Source organism: Glandiceps talaboti, chromosome 21 (assembly GCF_964340395.1).
Source record: "Glandiceps talaboti chromosome 21, keGlaTala1.1, whole genome shotgun sequence".
In the NCBI taxonomy this organism is placed as follows: Eukaryota; Metazoa; Hemichordata; class Enteropneusta; family Spengelidae; genus Glandiceps; species Glandiceps talaboti.
This window is the reverse complement of record NC_135569.1, coordinates 9,189,382-9,210,112: the sequence shown is the minus strand read 5'-3', so window position 1 is coordinate 9,210,112 and position 20,731 is coordinate 9,189,382. Positions and strand designations below refer to the sequence as shown.

The window sequence follows — 20,731 nt, the reverse complement described above, 5'->3', positions numbered from 1 at the left end:
AACCTTCACATCGATTGCCATAGTGACTTCAAAGTCCAACGTCAAGGATTTCCTTAGCAATCGGACACTCAACTATAATAACATAATAATTTTAGTTTGTGTTTGTGTTCAATAGTTTGATCTGCAAATCACCTGCACTTGCTATAAAATGGGGTATCATATTTTCTCTTAAAACCAACAATATATTCACTGAAAATTGTTAAAATACCAATAATTAGACATCTCTATTTGATCTATTAAGTATTAGAGTAATAAGTTAAAATCTTAATTGATTGAAGTGCCCTGATCTTTGGGTGTGGACCTAAAACTCAATTTGATAGGACATATTATTAAGTGTACTACTATATATGTTTATCCACAGGTTATATAGTCAAAAACCTAATATCCCAGTTATTGCTTTCAGCAGAGGCCTTTAAGAACTTTTAAATTTTAAATTTAAATGATCCTGCTGTTTGCTATGGTCAGATGAAATTATCATAGTTAACAACCCTACAAGATCTTTGTGCCTAAGTCATCATACAACACTCAAGGTTCCCAGAACAAGACTTAAATCATACGGAGATCGATCTTTCAGCTACACTGTCACAATTCTTTGGAACCAATAGGGAACTTGCAAACCCACCATGTTGAATGTTGCATCATGGGAAATGTGATAATAAATACTAATTAATTAGTATTGTAAACAATAATGTTACATTGTTTTTAACCATAAATAATCAATTCATAGTCACCCTGACCATTGTGGGAGGTTTATTTTATCGGTAGCTCCAGATTAGGTATTACGATAACCACAGATAATCCCATAGCCCTCTGCGTCTGAGCATGCTCAGTGTGGATTGCAAAATCATTGTGCAAGATCTGAAAAATGGTTGTCCGTACCTGGGTAATAATTGTAATTGCTCTGAGCACAGTATAGGAAAGTGCTATATAAAGACTTAGAACATCACTAGCTGAACCAGTATTACTTTTATCCAAATTTATATCAAAATCAAAATTAACTAATTTTGCATCCTTCATCATCTTCATCATCATGTTTTACTTCCTCTCCATCATTATTTTCTTCTTCCTCCTTTTTCACATCATCAGAACCTAAACTTTGTTTTTTGTTCTGTGTTATTTTTTGATTATCAGAATGATCTTGATCACATGACATTTTATGTTTGCTTGTTCCTGCATCCTTGTCACCAGTGCATATGGCTCCTCCAATTTCAGGTTTGTTTGTTCCTACATCCTTGTCACCAGTGCATAATCCATCAACTGCATGTTTGTTTGTTCCTGCATCCTTGTCACCAGCACATGCTCCATCCATTTTATGCTTATTTGTTTGTGCATGCTTGTCACCAGTGTATTCTGTGTCATCCATTTCATCTTTGTTTGGACCTGCATCCTTGTCATCAATGCATACAGTGCTTTCCATTTCACGTTTGTTTGTTCCTTCATCCTTATCACCAGTGCATACCTTAACATTGGCAGCCATTTTGTTTTTGTCAATAACACCAGTCTTCACTTCCATTGCATCAACGTCACGTCTGATCTTCTGGTCCTTGGAGTCAAAGTCATGGTCAATATTCTGAATATCTGACTCAGTGTCAGTGTTATCAGGTCTTTGTCTGATTTCTGTATCATCCAGTTGTTTACAGAGAGGGTTATTTGCTTCCTTGACAGGTATACCAATCCATTTCAACACAGCATGGATCTTATCTCTATCACAGTAATCCCGGTGATCTTGTATCTAGATTCATAAATTAATAAATCATAACATATTTATCACTGACCTTCAAATGGAAAGTCATCTGTGTTGGTAAACCATAGTATTCAATTTAACTTTTGTTCCAAACACAACTTGAAAATTTTACCAGAAATTTTGACTGCACACTTCAGTCTTTGACAACAGATTGACCCACTATTCAGAACACGTGACTTTGCGGACATGTGAGCCTAATAAGGGGTCATAGGTGTCTGGAAGTTTATATCACCCTCCGTCTCTGTTCAGTGATGGTTTAAGAGCCCAAATGTAAATAGCTTCTTTGACTCCCATTGAAAATATCTAGTTTCACTGAATTAGCCTGTTTACTGTGACTTCCATAGCTGTCATCTCAGGTAGTTATAGCCATTCAAATTGACTAATTGTGCCACCCCCCCCCCCAAAAAAAAATATGGTTGACTTATACGACTAGCATGTGGCTTTTCCTACTGTTGAAAATTTATGAAAAATGTTGTCAGCTAACAAACAGCAAACTGGTTACAGTGTACTGAGGGTGCCACAACTATGATTATCTGTACTCTGAGTGAGACAAAGATTTCTTATGACATTCATGTTTACTATCTAGTCATTTTATTACTAACTTGTGCTTTAATGTGCTGGGAACATTGCTTACAGCCTGATCACAAAGATAAACACCACATACCAGGCTGATGCAATTATAACAGTATAGTACTGTTAATTTACAATTGATATGGATGCTATAAATGATTGTGGTAAGCAGAGAAAACACTTTAGTTGGGCTTTATGAGTTGCAATACACCATATTCCGGTTACTCAAGTTCTGGCCATTACTCAGGTAATCACCACAAGAGGGCGCACCAGATTTGGTAAAGTGAGGGCTAAAATTTTTATCATGGCCATCTCAATGCACTGGCTGCATGAAGTAGTGAATGAAATGTGTGTGTGAAAGAACACTTTATGTTCTTAAAAGAGCATTACAATAGTGGTTAGACATGTTTTGATTACTGGTAGTCTGTAATAAAATAATATTGTGAGAACAACATAGAGAATGTGTGGTAACTTAGTGTCTGTTGTCATTATGCTACAATACTAATCTGGCCCTTACTTCCTGCCTACAAATGGCTTGTGAACAGCACTCCTAGTGGCCAAACTAAGAAATCTTTTATCTTTCTATAACCGGATTATGGCGCATTATAAAGTGCTTTGAGCACAGTGTGGGAAAATGCTATATAAAACCTAACATTATATATTACATTAAAGTGGCCATATGCATGAGACTTGGGTATTTATTTTGGATTTTTATTTATAAAACAATTTTATCATGGCTTCCTACTTGAAAAATCAATGTGAAATAACATATGTCAAGTCCTTGTTTATAACTCAAAAACTTGCTAAAGATTAATAAATGTGTAAAATGATTGTTATCGTACGTACAATAACAAACCCTTTTACGCATATTTCAGCTTTTTACAATGTATTGAGTTACAAATACGGACTTAGTCAATGTTGTTTTATACTTTCAAGTTAGGACATCATGATAAAATTATTTTATAAATCAAAATTTCAAAATACAAACCAAATTCTCATCCATATGGCCACTTTAATACTACAAATGGAAATTAATATAATTTTCAACATCTTAAATTATAGTATGTATTCTTACCAAGCCAGTGATATCTACATTGACCATTCGTCTGTTCTCCAAAGGTACTGGTTGTACACCAGCTATAGATACTCTGGTGACTGCAGATCGACAAACTAACTTCAAAAACCAATCATTACTGGAAATCAAAAGAAAAACAGTGTTTGAATACAAATATGAATGTTTAGACACTCTGGATTCATCGTTACTGTTGAAGAAAATTTCTACTCACGGAGTCCAAATAAATTATGATTTCTTGGAGGTGAATCTCAATAGCATATTGTAGTATGTACCTTACGATGAGATGTTGGTGAAAATTTGGGATTTACTTCAAAGAATTTGTTTACTCTATGAAAAAGAAGTGTCACAAGAGAAATTGTTAGATTGGGAAAAATAATGGTTAACTTTTGGTCATGTGTTAAAGCCAATCACATACTAGTAGTACAAAAAGCTGTCAATTAATTGAATAAATTAAATAAAATAAATTACATCATCTTAAAAAAAAGATTTTTTCAATTGCCCTCACTTCCGAATAGCACTCATAGTGGCCAAAAGTATACAATCTTTTGTCTTTTTCAAAAAAATGATTTTTTTTCAATTGTGGCCCTCACTTCCAAATAGCACTCCTAGAGGCCAAAAGTATACAATCTTTTGTCTTTTTCATAGCTGGACTATGGCGTGTTCTCATGGGTCTGCCATGGGTTCCGCCCATTGTACAGTAAACAAGAATCGTCAAATCATACTGATGAAGGAGTATAAATTATAGTACATTATTATTTATGGACTAAAAATTACTTGCATTAGTACATGTATACTACTAGTGTATGTGCACTGCAGTACTTTACCAAATAAATTATCATGCAAATTTCAATTCAATTCAATTCAATTTAACACAATGACGAGGCATAAACACGTAGTAAAACTAAATCAAGTCTTCCAAACAAAATCTTAACACCATGCAAGAATGAACATTCACTGACTCTGAGTTCATAATTTCTACTCACAGCCAAAAAACTGTAATACACCCCTGATGATGCTGATGACGTGTTGGCAAATATTTGGAATTCACTTTCAAAAATTTGTTGACTCTGTGGGTAGAAATTGTCCTCAGTATCTCAAACCATATCTTAATCAGATTACAATATACTTTCTTTACCTGCAGTATGCATTGATAATTCTCCCTGCTACAACTCTTTCAAAATTTGTCCAGTAAACAGGATTTGCTGACACAGGAGAACCTAGTAATATTACATCTTCTATAAGTCCTTCACAACCTGTGTATTTGATGAAACGTTTAACAATTAATATCTGTCTATTTACTGTTTTTTTACCTGTCAGTCTGACAGCATGTTTGTCGCCTGTGTACATGGCTTGTTTAACATGTGTCACCCATTTTGTTTGTGCATGTCTGTATGTCTGACTATATGCATGTGTTATGAAACAGGTGCAGCTCATCGGAACAACTTGGTCAATGAAATATAGTCAACGATCAACCTTAACTTAGTCTATGTAAGCAATTTATTAAAATGGCCATATGGATGAGGATTGGGTATTTTTATTTTTAATTTTTAATTTATAAAACAATTTTATCATGGTTTCCTACTTGAAAAATAAATGTCAAACAACATATGCTAAGTCTCTGTTTGTAACTCAATACTTTACAAAAAGCTAAAACATACCTAAAAAGTCATTGAGAATGACATAGTCCCCGCTATAATTGGGTTTTAAGGAATTATCACTACTCTGATCACGCAACAACATTTGTGAACCTAAAACAAACAGACTTAGATATGTTGTGTGTGCTTGTTGGACATGGAATATGCCTCCAACAATAAAGGATTGGTTGGGTATGGGGGATCATATCACGATGAAAATGGAGTCTGAGTTATGGCTTTGGACATGGAAAATTCACAAACAAAATGGCTGCCAGGCAGCCATATTGGATCGTATCACGACGAAAATGGATATGCACATGTATGTCATAGAACACTGTCCTAATACCAACTTTAAATGAGATCTGTTCAAGCATGCCTGAGTTATGGCTTTGGACATGAAAATTCGCAAACAAAATGGCTGCCAGGCAGCCATATTGGATCGTATCACAACGAAAATGGATATACACATGTATGTCATAGAACACTGTCCTAATACCAACTTTGAATGAGATCTGTTCAAGCATGTCTGAGTTATGGCTTTGGACATGAAAATTCACAAACAAAATGGCTACCAGGCAGCCATATTGGATCGTATCACAATGAAAATGGATATGCACATGTATGTCATAGAACACTGTCCTAATACCAACTTTGAATGAGATCTGTTCAAGCATGTCTGAGTTATGGCTTTGGACATGAAAATTCACAAACAAAATGGCTGCTAGTCGGCCATATTGGATCGTATCATGACAATAATGAATATGCACATGTATGTCATAGAACACTGTCCTAATACCAACTTTGAATGAGATCTGTTAAAGCATGTCTGAGTTATGGCTCTAGACAGGGAAAATTCGCAAACAAAATGGTTGCTAGGCGGCCATATTGGATCGTATCATAAAACAAATTGACGTGCATATGTATGCCATAGTATGTTGCCCCTGTACCAAGTTTGAAAAAAATTGGTCCAGGCATCTCCAAGAAACAGCTGCGGACAGACGGACGGACGGACGGACGCACGGACAGACGGAACCCAATCCATAAGTCCCTGTTCCGGACTTCGTCCGCGGGGAATAAAAAGTTTGTTATTGTACGTACAATAACAAAGATTTTACACGTTTATTAAGCTTTTGCAATTTATTGAGTTACAAACAAGGATTTGGCATATGTTGTTTCACATTTATTTTTCAAGTAGGAAGCCATGATAAAATTGTTTTATAAATTAAAAATCCAAAATAAATACCCAATCCTCATCCATATAGCCACTTTAACTTGTTTGGCATATGGTGCAGCAACCGTGTTGTAAGTACTTCAACTGCTTCTTTAGGTCATCAACCCCATTGTAAAGAACCCCCCTCCCCGATACCGGAATCATCAAATCCAGCATAACATCAAATCGTCATCAAAAGAAGATCAACGGTAATGATACGGGAGAAGACGACGTCAAAATATTATTCATTTTATTTATAATTTGGTTGGTGGCAGACCAAAGTTCAATGAATCAACGGAAGTCAGTCATCACCTGGTGGCAGCTACTACATTTTCATGGAAGGCAACGAATTCTCCCCTATCCCTAATTACACAATTTCCCTGCGTGTTGAGTTGTGTGTGAGTGGAGTGGTTTAAATTTTACCCATTGTTATCACCCACATAGAATATAACAACAATATTGAACAAAAAATAAATAAATACAGAAAAAGAACAAAGAGAAAGAATCAAAACAAAGAGAAAGATTGCTACATATGCATGCCTGTCAGCATGTCTGTCTGTCTCTTACTGTCAGCATACCTGTCTGTCTCTGCCTGTCAGCATGTCTGTCTGTCTCTGCCTGTGAGCATGTCTGTCTGTCTCTGCCTGTCATGTCTGTCTGTCTCTGCCTGTCAACATGTCTGTCTGTCTCTGCCTGTCAGCATGTCTGTCTTTCTGTGCCTGTCAGCATAACTATCTGTCTGTGCATGCATGCCTGTCAGCATAACTGTCTGTCTGTCTGTCTGCACATATGTGCCTGTCAGCATATGTCTGTCTGCACATATGTGCCTGTCAGCATGTATGTATACATGTTCCTGTCCATATGTCTGTTTGTCTGTATGTCTTGCCTATTTTTCTGTACCTGTCAGTATGTTTGGCTGTCTGCATCTGTCTTTATGTCTGTCTGTGTCTGTCAGTATGTCTGTCTGTCTGTCTGTGCATCAGTATGTCTGTCTATCTCTGTGTCTGTCAATGTGTATATCTGTCTCTGTATCAGTATATGTCTATCTGTCTGTGCCTGTCAGAATGTCTCTGTGACACTGTGATTGTCAGTATTTCTGTCTAATCTATTTGCACCTGTCAGTATGTCTGTCTATCAGCCTATCAGTACATATCTATAATCTGTCTGTGCCTGTCAGTATTTGTCTGTCAGTCTGTCTGTCTGTGCATAGCAGTATGTATATTTGTCTGTGCTTGCCTGTTATATGTCTGTATCTGTGTCTGTCAGCATGCCATGTCTGTCTGTGCATGTCAGTCTATACATCAGCTCCTGTCAGCATGTCTGTCAATCTGTCTCAATGCATGTCTTCTTTTGTCTGTCTGTCTGTCTGTCTGTCTGTCTGTCTGTCTGTCTGTCTGCCTGCCTGTCTGTTATCTGTCTGGCTGTCTGTATGACATGATTGTCTGTCTGCATATCTATCAGTCTTCCAGCATGTCTACACTTTGATTTACCAATGAATATACACTGACCTTTCCTCTTAGTTAATTCTTCAAGGCACTTAATGATGACTTTGGCTCCTAAACTACAACCAACTAGGGTAACTGGACGAAGACCCTGCAATGCAATCAACAACATATACTGATCAGATTTACTAAAGTTTGGACAATATTATTAGAACATTTCGCATCACATTACACCATACCACATCACATCAACCACATGATGTATACCACATCACATCACATCACATCGCATCACATCGCATTGCATCACATCACATCATGTATACCACACCGTCACATCACATCACATCACATTGCATCACATCATGTATACCACACCGTCACATCACATCAAATCACATCACATCGCATCACATTACATCGCATCGCATCGCATTGTATCACATCGCATCTGATCACATCATGTATACCACACCGTCACGTCACGTCACATCACATCACATCACATCACATCACGTCACATCACATCACATCACATCATATTACGTATACCACACCACACCCCATCACGTCATGTCACATCACAGCACAGCATAGTACAGCACAGCACAGCACAGCACAGCACATCACATCAATTTGAATGTTATGGACAACAAAGTGACTGAATACTTGTTTTGAAAAATAAAAATAAACACTTAGTCTTACCTGTTGTCTTGACAACAGCACCTCACTGAGATGATGACCTACTTCTGAGGCTTGTTTCATGGCAACACTCCACGCATGATCAATGATGTCAGCTTTTAAACACAGGTGAGGAGGAATGGTCAAAGCCGCAAAGAAACCTGAATTTCAGTTTTGAAGAACAAAGAAACTACTAGTATTTAGCATTTATCTAAACATATTAAATGTAAGAGTATGGCACCAATTATCAAAGCTAAAACAATGAAAGTAGAAATAGTATCAATCTACAGTTTACAGGAAGTTTCTATACTCAGTGACATGGGAGACCAAAAGTTATTTTAAGTCTAAGAACACAAGCACTCAAATGGTATAATTGAACAAACCACTCCATACAGATCATGGTATACCTAGGGTTTTGACCAGTAGATGATCGACATACATATCTCTATCTATATATTATATATAGTTACATAAGTGTGAGTGAGTGCATATATGGAGTAACTGGCCAAAGCCAACTTGTTGTATGCCAGCCATAGGGGTAGTTTATTGCCATTATATTATACCAGTAGATGTATATTGACAATTTGCAGGTATGATCATCACATGATCCTTTCATTACTGTATTACTTACTAATTTGATTTACAAGAAAGACTTATGGACGTTTTGTAGATGTTGTAGCTAAATTTTGAAAACACAGGCATGCGGCCATCTAGTGTACATGCATGTGATATGTGTGTGAGAGTGTGTGAGTGTATCTGTGTCTGTGTGCATGTGTATGTCACAATGTGTTCGTGTAAGATTATGTATGGCTGAACAGATGTATTTTTGTCTGTGAGCATCTATGCATGTGCTGTGGGTATGTGTATGTGTGTGTGTATGCATATGTGTGTGTGTGTGTGCGTGTGTGTGTGTGCATGTGTGTGTGCATGCATATGTGTGTGTGTGGGGGGGAGGGGGTGTATGTGCATGCATATACGTGTGTGTGTGTGCATGTGTGAGTGTGTGCATGTGTGTGAGTATTAATGTGTAACATCCACTTAACTATATCTGTGCATGTCTGTGTCTGTCTGTCTGTCTGTCTGTCCATCCGTCCGTCTGTCTATATATCTGTCTGTCCGTCTGTCTATCTATGATTTTGAAGCTAAACATCAGTCAACTTTGTCAGGCAAAAACACATTTGATAACAATTACTTACCAGATAGTTCCATACTTTCAAACTCTTCACCAATCTCTTCAATATTGTCATCTGAAAACAACTTTTCAACAGCATTTCCCAAGTCTGTCAAATGTTTACATTCCCATTTCAGGTAATACTGTTCTTTAGAAATGGCTATAGTTGACCAGGGGTCATGAAAGTTATCTGTAATAAAAGTGACACAACTTTAGATTCCCACTTTACAGTAAACTAGTACTATTCTTAAGAAATGATTACAGTTGTCACATAAAGTTGTCTGTAATTATTTAAAATTGAAATAAGTTTAGAGTTATCATTAAGCCATGAACACAAAAATCAACAGGGCAGTTATTTGTAGTGTAATTGTTATCTTTGCAACATATGTGTGGCTGTTGCCATGGGCATGGTCTTGTTGCTAGGCATATTGCATACACTTTTTGAATGTTTGTTCGCTATGTCTAAGAATCGCTGTTATTATTTTTATCTTTCAAAACAAGCATTCAGTCACTTTGTTGTCCATAACATTCAAATTGATGTGACATGATGTGATGCGATGTGATGCGATATGCTATGCTGTGCTGTGCTTGATGTGATGTGATGTGATGTGATTTGATGTGATGTGATGTGATGTGATGTTATGTGATGTGATGTGATGTAATGTGGTATGGTGCAGTACAGTGCCAATTTTTACAAATTTTCTGCATCTATCAGTGGAGTATGTTGTATAGTTAGCTTAATTGTCTCATATCCAGTTATATGTATTAAAATGTTACATGTATCTGTTATTTGCCGTCTTAAAATTTGTATCAGTTCAATTATATTGTCCAAACTATAGTAAATCTGATCAGTATATGTTGTTGATTGCATTGCAGTGTCTTCGTCCAGTTACACCTCATGTCTCAATTCTAGTTCTCTTTCTGTTCATCATGTTTTGGTAATCATGGTAGTTTTATCTGGGTGATAGATCCCACCGTGACTAGCTACTTTACATCTCGTTAACAAAGTCTTGTTTGCTGGATTACTTACTTGCTGGTGACAGTTGGTCCCTAAGTATGTTGTGTGTTCATTATACATGTTTATCTAGTTGTTGCTGCAACCACAGACAAGTAAAAACAGCTTGGCAACAGCCCCTCTCCCATTGTCCGAACGTAGCCTCGAGTAAACATTACTCCATTGTCATGGAAATAACTTTCAAACATGTGAATCTGCCCCAGTTCAAAATAGTCTCCCATAAATCAACAAACCACACGATACTACATAATCCAGGTACGCAATATTTCAATTGGAAAGTTTGCTATTCTACTGACGGAACATCATGAGAAATTTGAATATGCAACACAAGTGAAGATCTCCTGCTTTACAGACACCCTGGCCTTGCTTTACATGTACCAGTGTTTTTTTTAAGGCTGGGGAACTCATCAAATGTCAAAGTTAAATCATCAAATGTAAAAGATGACTTGTAATACATTTACATCAGCACTTGAAGTTCATGTGAACTTGAAGCCATCTTAGATCAAAGATCGTTGACACGTAAACGCACACCATCTTGTGTTGTCAACCGACCCTACATAAACCTGTGTTCGGCATAACGCAGGTAGATACACCACTATTGCAACAAAAGTTGCAACATTAGTTTTGCGACTTTTGACATTGATTGTGACAGGGGTACATGCATGTTATGAATCAAAATATTAAAAAACAATCGACTCTCAGAATCATGCTGGAAAACAAATCATAAAATCAGACTACGCATTGTTTTCCAAAATAATTACCATCATACTGAAGATATTTTATGATGTGAAGCTAGCTTGCCTTCTCTATTAGTTAAAACACCATTTTCAAAGCATTTGGTATGTTTTCAGTTATTTCACTTTGATCATTGGTCAGCATATATTGTTATGGCAACATGTAAATGACTTCGGCAGAATATCAATTTTGCTACTTACCCAGTTTGTCATTGGTCAGCCATCCAGATATTGCTATGGCAACATGCAAATGACTACCCTCAGTTAGTGTGTTGAATTCAAAATCTTGCACTTTTTCACCTCCCTTGTTCCATCTGTAAGCTGTGATCCCTGCTCCAGCGGCTCCAGCAGCTGCAGATTTCACAGCTGCAGCACCAGCTGCAGTCTTTATAATGATACCCATGCCTGCTGCAATCCAGGGTGTGGCTAAACCTGCTGTCAAACCTAGGACACAAGAAGTAGATGGGTTTTTGAATGAAAATATAGTCCCATAAATGAAATTAGTTTCTATAACTTGATTTTAAAGGCAGCATTATGCAAATGCTTGACATGATTGGAAATGCACACATCCTTGCTTGTTTTCATTCAAGAATCAAAATATTTATCAATATTTCCAAATCTACGAAATGTAACAAGGTTTTAGTGATAAAAATTTATACAATTTTAGAAGTGACTGTCACAATATTGTACATACTAGCGTATTAATTACAAAACTGATCAAAGCAATGGTTTGTTTACTCATGAACATCATGTTTTGAATATCTAATATTATGAAATAGTAGCAAGAAAGTAGAAAAAATAGACTTAAAATGTTGTTGACTGTAGCATGTTTGTGATAGTGACAAGTCAAGCCTCCATTTACATGAAGGTGTACAGATTACCCCCCCCCCCCCCCCCCCCCCATGTGTTCCTCATCTTCCTGTGAGGTTTCCCTATCTCTATAGGATGGTAGATGCTGTACGCTGTGAGCTTATGTAGGGAGTGGATGTACTTACCAATGGCTGCACCACTTCCCACTGTAGCTACACCAAGCAATGCATATTTTTTCACTTTTTCTCTGTATTCTTCATTTTCTCTCTGCTTTATCTCCTCTCTGTAACAGAGTAAAACACAAATTTATAAACTTAGGTAGGGTAGGTATTAAGGTAGAATGCACCTCAGGGATGAATTTCACTGAAAATCTAAATTCTCAAAATCTCTCTAAACTCTGCCATACGGAAGCTAACCTTCTGGTCCTTTTGAAATAATAAAGAAATTTGGGGTTTCACTGTCTTGTTTTCAAGGAAATCATCAATCTTTTGTTTTTTCATGTCAGTTAATATTGTATTTGGCAGCCATCTTGGATTCTAAAATGATATTAAACATTAAGCATTTTGACCTCTATTTCAAAGAAATGTATGGTGACCCCTCCCTTTTTGTCTTGATTTTAACTGAGAATAGGTTGAAGTTTTCTAGACCAAAGTAAACTGCAAAAGTTTAAAGTTTATTTCTACACCACATTTCACATTAATGAAATCGATGGAGTTAAAATTCACTTTTGCAGACACTACAGAAACCAGTGATGTAGATAATAGCAGGTAGCCGAACAAAATGCCCATTTGAACTTTGCATGGAACAGGCTATAACATTTAAAATTAGAGCAAATTGTCTTTGCTGATACTCTCGTCAACCATCTACTACTTCTGCATGCCAACCTATTTCAATAATTATCTACATCACTGCAGAAACTGCTTGATTCTTTGACTAAATTTCATACCAAAATGGGCTTTAAGGATAACTCTAAATGCCAACTCATACTATAAAAGGAAAACAAAATATGAATAGTAACAATACGTTCTTGTATCACGACTATGAGTTTTTATTACTTACGAGTAATGTTTCATCCTGTTCAGGACAACAGGCTATGTGAAATTATCTCTGTTTGCTAGCTTTACCGCTAGGCGGTGTGGTGGCGATGACAAAACAGACTTGATATATACCAACCACCCCCCCCCCCCACCCCCCACCTGTGCTGTTATGTAGGAACTACCAGGTATTTCCCTCCTCAAGAAATAGTGGCTACATATCAGCCCTTGGGGTAATAGATGTCTACTAGTGGTCAAATCAAGCTAGGCAATAAGTGTATAATAAGACTTACTCCATCTCTTCAGATTCTACATGTTTCTTCACCAACTCTGCCAGGTTTTCTTCCTGCTTTTCCAGTTCTTCCCGAGGCACATTCAAATACAATGCCACATGGAATATCAACACCCTCATTCTGGCATCATACAGCCCTTCCCTGATGGCCAATCTCACCAGATCCTGGGAAATATTCAGAGAGAGACACTTTTTCTAAAATGTTCATAAACATGTGGAATCAAGATGGCTTGTAATGTGTACATTGCTGGTTGTAGAGTCATGATGGTTGAATGGTTAGAGTGGTTGGCTTGTAATCTGTATATTGCTGGTTGTAGAGTCATGATGGTTGAATGGTTAGAGTGGTTGGCTTGTAATCTGTATATTGCTGGTTGTAGAGTCATGATGGTTGAATGGTTAGAGTGGTTGGCTTGTAATCTGTATATTGCTGGTTGTAAAGTCATGATGGTTGAATGGTTAGAGTGGTTGGCTTGTAATCTGTATATTGCTGGTTGTAGAGTCATGATGGTTGAATGGTTAGAGTGGTTGGCTTGTAATCTGTATATTGCTGGTTGTAAAGTCATGATGGTTGAATGGTTAGAGTGGTTGGCTTGTAATCTGTATATTGCTCGTTGTAGAGTCATGATGGTTGAATGGTTAGAGTGGTTGGCTTGTAATCTGTATATTGCTGGTTGTAGAGTCATGATGGTTGAATGGTTAGAGTGGTTGGCTTGTAATCTGTATATTGCTGGTTGTAGAGTCATGATGGTTGAATGGTTAGAGTGGTTGGCTTGTAATCTGTATATTGCTGGTTGTAAAGTCATGATGGTTGAATGGTTAGAGTGGTTGGCTTGTAATAAACTATATGAATAGATGGACAGAACAGATGGACAGAATAGATGGACAGAATAGATGGACAGAATACATGAACAGAATAGATGAACAGAATAGATGGACAGAAGCCATTTCTACTGTCCCCTCTGGACTGTCAAGCCTAATAACGAGTTGCCCCTAACAACAGATCTAGACCTGGGATATGATGGGCAGATGCACACACTTGAGAATAAATGGACAGAATTGATGGACAGTACCCATTCCTATACCTCCCCCCCCCCCCCCACCCTAGATGATGATAATAATAATAATCTTTGTTTATATTGGATAGTTCTTAAAGTATATAAACACTTATCTCCCAAGAAGTCCAGTGAGGGCTATCCCTCATGCGTTCAGTGTTAATGCAGAAGGAAACTGGAGTACCTGGGGAAAACTTGCATTGTTCAGTTGTGCCAAACTGAATCACACTCTTCTTACTAACAGTATGGTAAATTTAATCAAACCCTGACTGGGTTCAAACCCCTGCCACAGTGGTAAGAGGCAAGCTGTTTACCCACTCGGCCACCGAAAACCCACTTTGGATTGTCACGCCTAGTATTACCCCTGACATCTGACCACTGTGACTTAGTTGGAATGTGAACAAGTGTATACATGGAAATATGAGATGAGAAAGCAGGTATATAGTAAACAAAATCAACCTATCATTTTGTTGCTTGTGTGCCTCATTGTATTTCCTCAGTATGATAGAACCAATAGGTATCTTACCTCTGGTAGTAGCGATGACTGTTCTCTGAGGACTGGATCTGATGTTAAGGTTTCCAAGTATGATGACAAACTTTCTGCACCAATGCCAGCCATTAGGGACTCCATGAATGTCTCACTGTCATAGCCAAGTTTAAGGTGATCCAAAACTGATCGCATTGTTTTCTTTCTCCAGTCACTGTTGATAAGAGTGGAATATTGGAAGTAAGAAAACTGCAAATCCTGTCATATATTTAAAAACAAATTTCAATAAAAAGTGAGGGATTGTAGTCTTTTTAATTCATGTGGAAATTATTACTGTAAATATTGATGGAAATCAATGCTCTGGAAAATCAAATCAAGGCGGCTACATTCAGGGGAATGATTAAAAAAGTTTTGATTATTATTCAAACGTTTAGGTAAATGATATTGTGCCTGCAAATGTTGAGAAATGTATTGAGAACAGTCATAAGTACTGAATTAAGATGATCTTAAAACCATAGAAAAATATTTGTGTTTGTGCGAGGCTTATCTTTTGTAAGAAAAAAAAAGCAGTCGTTTTTTGGCAGACAACATTCTATGGGTTCTGTCAGATGGGGGTTTATTTGCATATCTGTCACTTGCTGCCTAGGAGTAAAAGCAGTACAAATGAAGACAATTATAGTTAAGTTGACTAACACGTTATGTAGATTGTACTGGTATACTGTTACTTTTTTAAAAAGTGACCACAGATGAGGCAAAGGCATGACGATATACATGGAAATAGAAATAGATGGTCACCATTTGACCTTTTTGCATGTCAAAAAATGTTTAGGGTCGGGGCTTAAACTAGGGTTGTTCGGGTTATCGAAAACACAGTATATTTTTTTTTATTTGGCCTAAAAACCATTGAGGGTAGCACAACATATGACATATCTTCATTCTAGACTACTGAAATCATAAGGAGTAAAATATCTAAATAGATATATTTTATCTTTTACCTGTCATAATCATTTTCAAAGAGAAGACCCAGTGAAACAGCAAATATTGAAGCATAGGCAAAACGAGCTGGATCTGATAATCTTTCTGGTAACAGTGGTCTTTTGGTTTGCTTATCTTCATCATCATTATCATTATCATCATCATCATCATCATCATTATCATTATCTGTCTTTGCTTTTTCTTCTGCTTCCATAGCAACAGCTTTTTTTCCCTCCTCATTAGACATAACAGTTCTCTCTCCAGTGTTCCCTTCAGGCATGTTAAGATCCTCAATATGATTACCTTGCTCTGGAATTTCAGGAGTTGGATTGTCCTTTTCCTGGTCGACAGTATCCAAAGATTTAAGTACTTTTTCCTGGTCAGTTTCCACTACCTCTTCCCTGTCAGTTTCCACCTGGTTCAGTTCCCCTGGATGTGGGACTTGTTCTGTCTTGTCTTCATCTCCTCTTGCAGTTAATTGGACATAGTTTTTATCAAATCTTTCATCCTGTTCATTAACACTTTCCCTCTTCTCCATATCAACTTTATTAGAATCTTCATCTTTCTTCTGCTGGATTCTATCACCATCTGACAATGTCTGTGGAGCTTGACCTATTGAACAAATAGTCTAGTAAGATTTCAGCCAAATTGTCAAACCTGTCACTCAATCTACTATTTATGGCAGTTACTGTTCTTTTTGTTTAGTATTTTAGAGCAAGTGTGTATGTGGAGCACATGTCATTTGCTTGTTCATGATCGGCTCTGCAGTTGTCTTCACTGAAGTAGGGGGGGGGTTATTTTTGTGTTTACCCCAGGATCTGCAGACTGCATGGGCTGGACAAACACACACAAAAATTGACACAGGGGTATTTAAGTGATGCATGCAATGACCAGAAACAATTTCTTTTTTTTTGCCTTATACATATTGTAGTGATTACTGTCGGTAATTCATATGTGATTTTGGTGATAAAATAGCACCTCTGTAAATTCCTAAACTTCTAAATCTTGTCATGATGCCTGACATGATGTGCTTGGCCATTTTTGAGATTTCATTCAAGGGAAAACCTTTGGTGATGACATCATTTTTACTTTATCTTCACACAATACAGGTGTACTACCAGTAAAGGTAAAAATAGCACTGGATTTCTGTTAATATATTGTCTATCTTCTATTCTGATTATTGCAATGTTCTCCTCACTACAGAGAAAGCACAGTGCAAACACCGTCCTTGCCATATACATGTAGGCAGCCATGCTTGGCAGGTTTCTACTGTGCTTCATAAGTGTTCTACCATCCTTGAGCTTTAGTACAAAATTATAATAATACTTTCACATGAAGAGAAATGGCCGATCCCGAATGTACATGTGTGCATATGTTAAAATAAACATGCTGATCACTATGCAAACCAATATGCAAATTGCCATGTAATTTATATGTAAATCAATATGCAAATTAGCCACCATGCTTGCAATGTATCCTGGGGAAAACACTGTAATCTACACACTGAAGATTTACTCTACCTTCTTTCTCAATAACTGTTGTTTCCTCTTCAAGTTCTTTTACATCTGCACCACTGGCCTCTTTGATTTCATCAGAAATCTCTGTAGGATTTCCTGTGTCTGAATCCACAGACTGTGTATCAATTGAATAGTGCTTGTCTTCAGAAGTCACAAATGGTGCACTTGGACCATAGATGTCTTCATCATCTTGCAGGTCTTCTGAACTATTACCCCCTAAGACCGTGGACATCAATACATCTTGATTTTGACTCCCTAGGCTTCTGTTGGCCATCTTCACCAACTCTTCTCTCTATATCTGTAAAATAACATTTGATGAGTGCTGTGAATATCAAGAGGAAATTGGATAATAATGATTGTAATAAAGTATCCATCAAGTGATGCTCACTGGCACTTTACAGTAGATACTGTCACAAATAAGCTCTCTCAAAAAGGTACGTCTTTAGTCTTAACTTGAAAGTCTCAATACTTGGTGCAGAGTGGACAGTGTTTGGCAGTTGGTTCCAAAGAATTGTGGCGGCATAGCTGAAAGATCGATCTCCGTATGATTTAAGTCTTGTTCCTCAAAGCTTGAGTGTTGTATGATGACTTGGGCACAAAGACCTTGTTGGGTTGTTAAGAACTACGATAAGTTTATCAAGATATTGAGGGGCAAGACCATTTAATGATTTATAGGTTAGAAATAGAATTTTATACTAAATTTTGAAGCACACTGGAAGCCATTGGCGATGCATCAGAATTGGTGTGATATGATCCCGCTTCCTTGACTGTGTGATAGGCAGGAGAGGGGGGGGGGGGGGGGGGGGGGGGGGGTCTGTGCTCTTTGCAAAAGACTAATGTGCGCATGTGGTTGTCCAAACAAAAGGGCACTGACATAGTCTAGTTTAATATATATTGAAATGATAGAAAATGAAATGCTTTAAGGTACACAGGGAAGAATCGCACGTAATCTGTCACGCCACAAAGCAGATTGGGTGAGATCAACTTTGACCTCCTCATAAGAATTTTAATTTCTCATGAACCAAACAATTATAATTAATAATCTGATGCAACATAAACCGATTTATCACAACATGTAGAATTAATGCATTTCATGAGATGTACAAAAAATGAAAATAATCAACGCAGAGTTAAAACAGTTTAAACTATAACAAACAAACTTATAAAAAGTAATTTTTTAAAACATATCTGGGAAGATTTAAAGTACTGGGCATGATTTGCCATAGAAAGCCAAAATAAAAGTTGAATAAGTCGAACATATAAGTTAAACTTAACCTAAAAACACCAGATAACACTTCTAAGTCTCGGTTATCCTGAGACCTTCTCCACTGGGGCTCTGCATACAACTATTACAAGACCTCCCCAAGCGAGAATCTGGGCCTGGGAATTGAGATTGCAACTCGCCCTTGCAGGAAGTAGCTTCTAGAGCAGTGCATGGGAATACTTTACATCCAACATTGCCGGCTAAACGATTTATGTACTTTCGCGACATGTTATCACTTCTCAAGCGAGTGATACATTCAAATTACAATAAAGAGGCCAAGTAAGCCCATTTTTATGACTTGCAAGAAATGTACTGTGTGACTCCTGCGCTGAGTAGTTGAAACATGGTTTCCCCAGACTCATCTGGATGATCTTGCAAGAGCCCCCCAGCAGTGAGAGTCTGGGTAACCGAGACTAGATAACACTAGATGGCATCACAAATTATATGCCACTGAATATATACTACAATAATAAGCTTTACTCTATAAATCATTGATTCTGTCACCGAAAACCATTTATACACTATGCAATATAACACTATCAATATGAATTTCTGGCTTTATGCAAAGAAATATATGAAATACGTTAAAATATGGAAAAATTAAATGAATCTGAAAATTAAGTAGATCAGGTTTGAAAAAGTAGAAGTGATGTTTATGCAATTTCTTCTACAAATCTTAGAGCCACCCAAAGACATGTTACTTGACCATGAAAAAAGATATGTATCATACGCATATATTATCAATATAGATCAATTAATTCATTAACCATTGGCAATTTTTTCTTCACGTAAGGGTGGTTCGATGGTAAAAATCATCTTTATTGATTAAATTCATGATTGGATTTTTATTAAAGCAAACGAGAGTACAAAATGGCATTAGAATAATTACCCATCCTCTGCGAGCTATCCATAGACATGTTACTTCCGTGTGTTTTTCCACACACAATATTCATGAATATGCTAATTAGCCAATTTTTTTTTTTAGCTTTAAAACTCATTTTTAGCCATGTTCCACAACTTAGACATTTGATATGTTGTTCAGCATAAAATTCTGAGCAAGATGCATTAAAAATAATTTCCGTTGCAACTAATGGGTAAATGACTATGTAGAGAATCGAGATAAAACCTCAGCGCATATAACACCACTACACTAGTCAAGTCAAGAACACATTCCACTCGTTGCAGCACAACTTTCCCACAAGGTAAATTAGGGCTGTTGCTATGGAGTCTACATTTTTGTCACTAACCCAATCCTAACCTTCAGTCCTAGCGTGAATGCATATGTGTCTCAGCCCACATCACTCTCTTGGGTTCCTCGAGGTATTAGCCGAATTACATGATAATTTTTGCTGCTGACGCAACGTGAAATAATATGGTGCGCCCAGGACGGTGCCGTAAAGAGGCCTGTACAGTTTTGCGACGATGGGTTATTACGTCGATGAGTTAATCTCTTCCGAGTATGTAATAACAGTAATAGTATAATAGACCCACAATACATGCTGTCTGGATGTCAACGTGGTGTCTAACCCGGGTGTCTTACTGTGAGTGGAGTTGTAAATCGTAACAATACCGTATAGGGACTGGACTACAACCATAAAGTGCTCGTGATGTTGCATGAACTATTAACTTACAAAAGTATAAAACTTTATAGTCACTGTACCATGGAACTTGAAGTGAATAGTGACACTTCCACGCTCCAGTAGTAGTAGTACATGTATGATGTAGTATGTACATGCAGTACAACGGTCCGATGCCAATGCACGATTTCAGAATTTTTTTTTTTTTTGCAAATTGCAGCCATAGGGGCGTGTAATATTTCTTAGATTGTTGTTTTCCCGGTCTACAGACTAAACATAACAACCTTTTGACTAGTGTTCTTTCTACTAGTAGTAGAGATTGATACACATGTAGCAGCAGGATTCATACGGCAATCTGAGCAATAATACGTGCCCCTGTGATTGCAGCAAGGAATTTGGTCTTGGTCGAACGTACGCCTTCTTCTTTACAAAAAAATGAATGTTCAA

The 20,731-nt window shown here is 37.2% G+C and overlaps 2 protein-coding genes across 2 annotated transcripts; both read right to left on the bottom strand.

Moving 5' to 3' along the window:
* Positions 1-762: 762 nt before the first annotated feature.
* LOC144451604 (uncharacterized) lies at positions 763-8,454 on the bottom strand. Its single transcript, XM_078142493.1, has 5 exons — positions 8,381-8,454; positions 7,742-7,826; positions 4,525-4,642; positions 3,390-3,507; positions 763-1,732 (listed from the first exon to the last, which is right to left on the bottom strand). The coding sequence occupies exons 1-5, from the start codon at positions 8,438-8,440 to the stop codon at positions 995-997; spliced, it is 1,119 nt and encodes a 372-aa protein (XP_077998619.1). The 5' UTR covers positions 8,441-8,454; the 3' UTR covers positions 763-994.
* A 1,090-nt stretch (positions 8,455-9,544) lies between these two features.
* LOC144451823 (transmembrane and coiled-coil domain-containing protein 4-like) lies at positions 9,545-20,099 on the bottom strand. The gene is made up of 8 exons (XM_078142725.1): positions 19,966-20,099; positions 17,447-17,741; positions 15,947-16,538; positions 14,991-15,165; positions 13,414-13,577; positions 12,272-12,369; positions 11,478-11,720; positions 9,545-9,717 (listed from the first exon to the last, which is right to left on the bottom strand). The coding sequence occupies exons 2-8, from the start codon at positions 17,715-17,717 to the stop codon at positions 9,545-9,547; spliced, it is 1,716 nt and encodes a 571-aa protein (XP_077998851.1). The 5' UTR covers positions 17,718-17,741; positions 19,966-20,099.
* Positions 20,100-20,731: the final 632 nt, after the last annotated feature.

Bases quoted from the DNA above. Each gene is read 5' to 3' on its own strand.
- LOC144451604 (XM_078142493.1), bottom strand. From the start codon at position 8,440: ATGAAACAAGCCTCAGAAGTAGGTCATCATCTCAGTGAGGTGCTGTTG. The intron at 7,827-8,380 runs GTAAGACTAAGT...ATTGCATTGCAG, and splicing joins TGCTGTTGTCAAGACAACAG to GGTCTTCGTCCAGTTACCCT. The intron at 3,508-4,524 runs GTAAAGAAAGTA...TTTGATTTCCAG, and splicing joins ATTATCAATGCATACTGCAG to TAATGATTGGTTTTTGAAGT.
- LOC144451823 (XM_078142725.1), bottom strand. From the start codon at position 17,717: ATGGCCAACAGAAGCCTAGGGAGTCAAAATCAAGATGTATTGATGTCC. The intron at 13,578-14,990 runs GTAAGATACCTA...AATATTTCCCAG, and splicing joins AGTCATCGCTACTACCAGAG to GATCTGGTGAGATTGGCCAT. The intron at 11,721-12,271 runs GTAAGTACATCC...CTTGTGTCCTAG, and splicing joins GGGAAGTGGTGCAGCCATTG to GTTTGACAGCAGGTTTAGCC.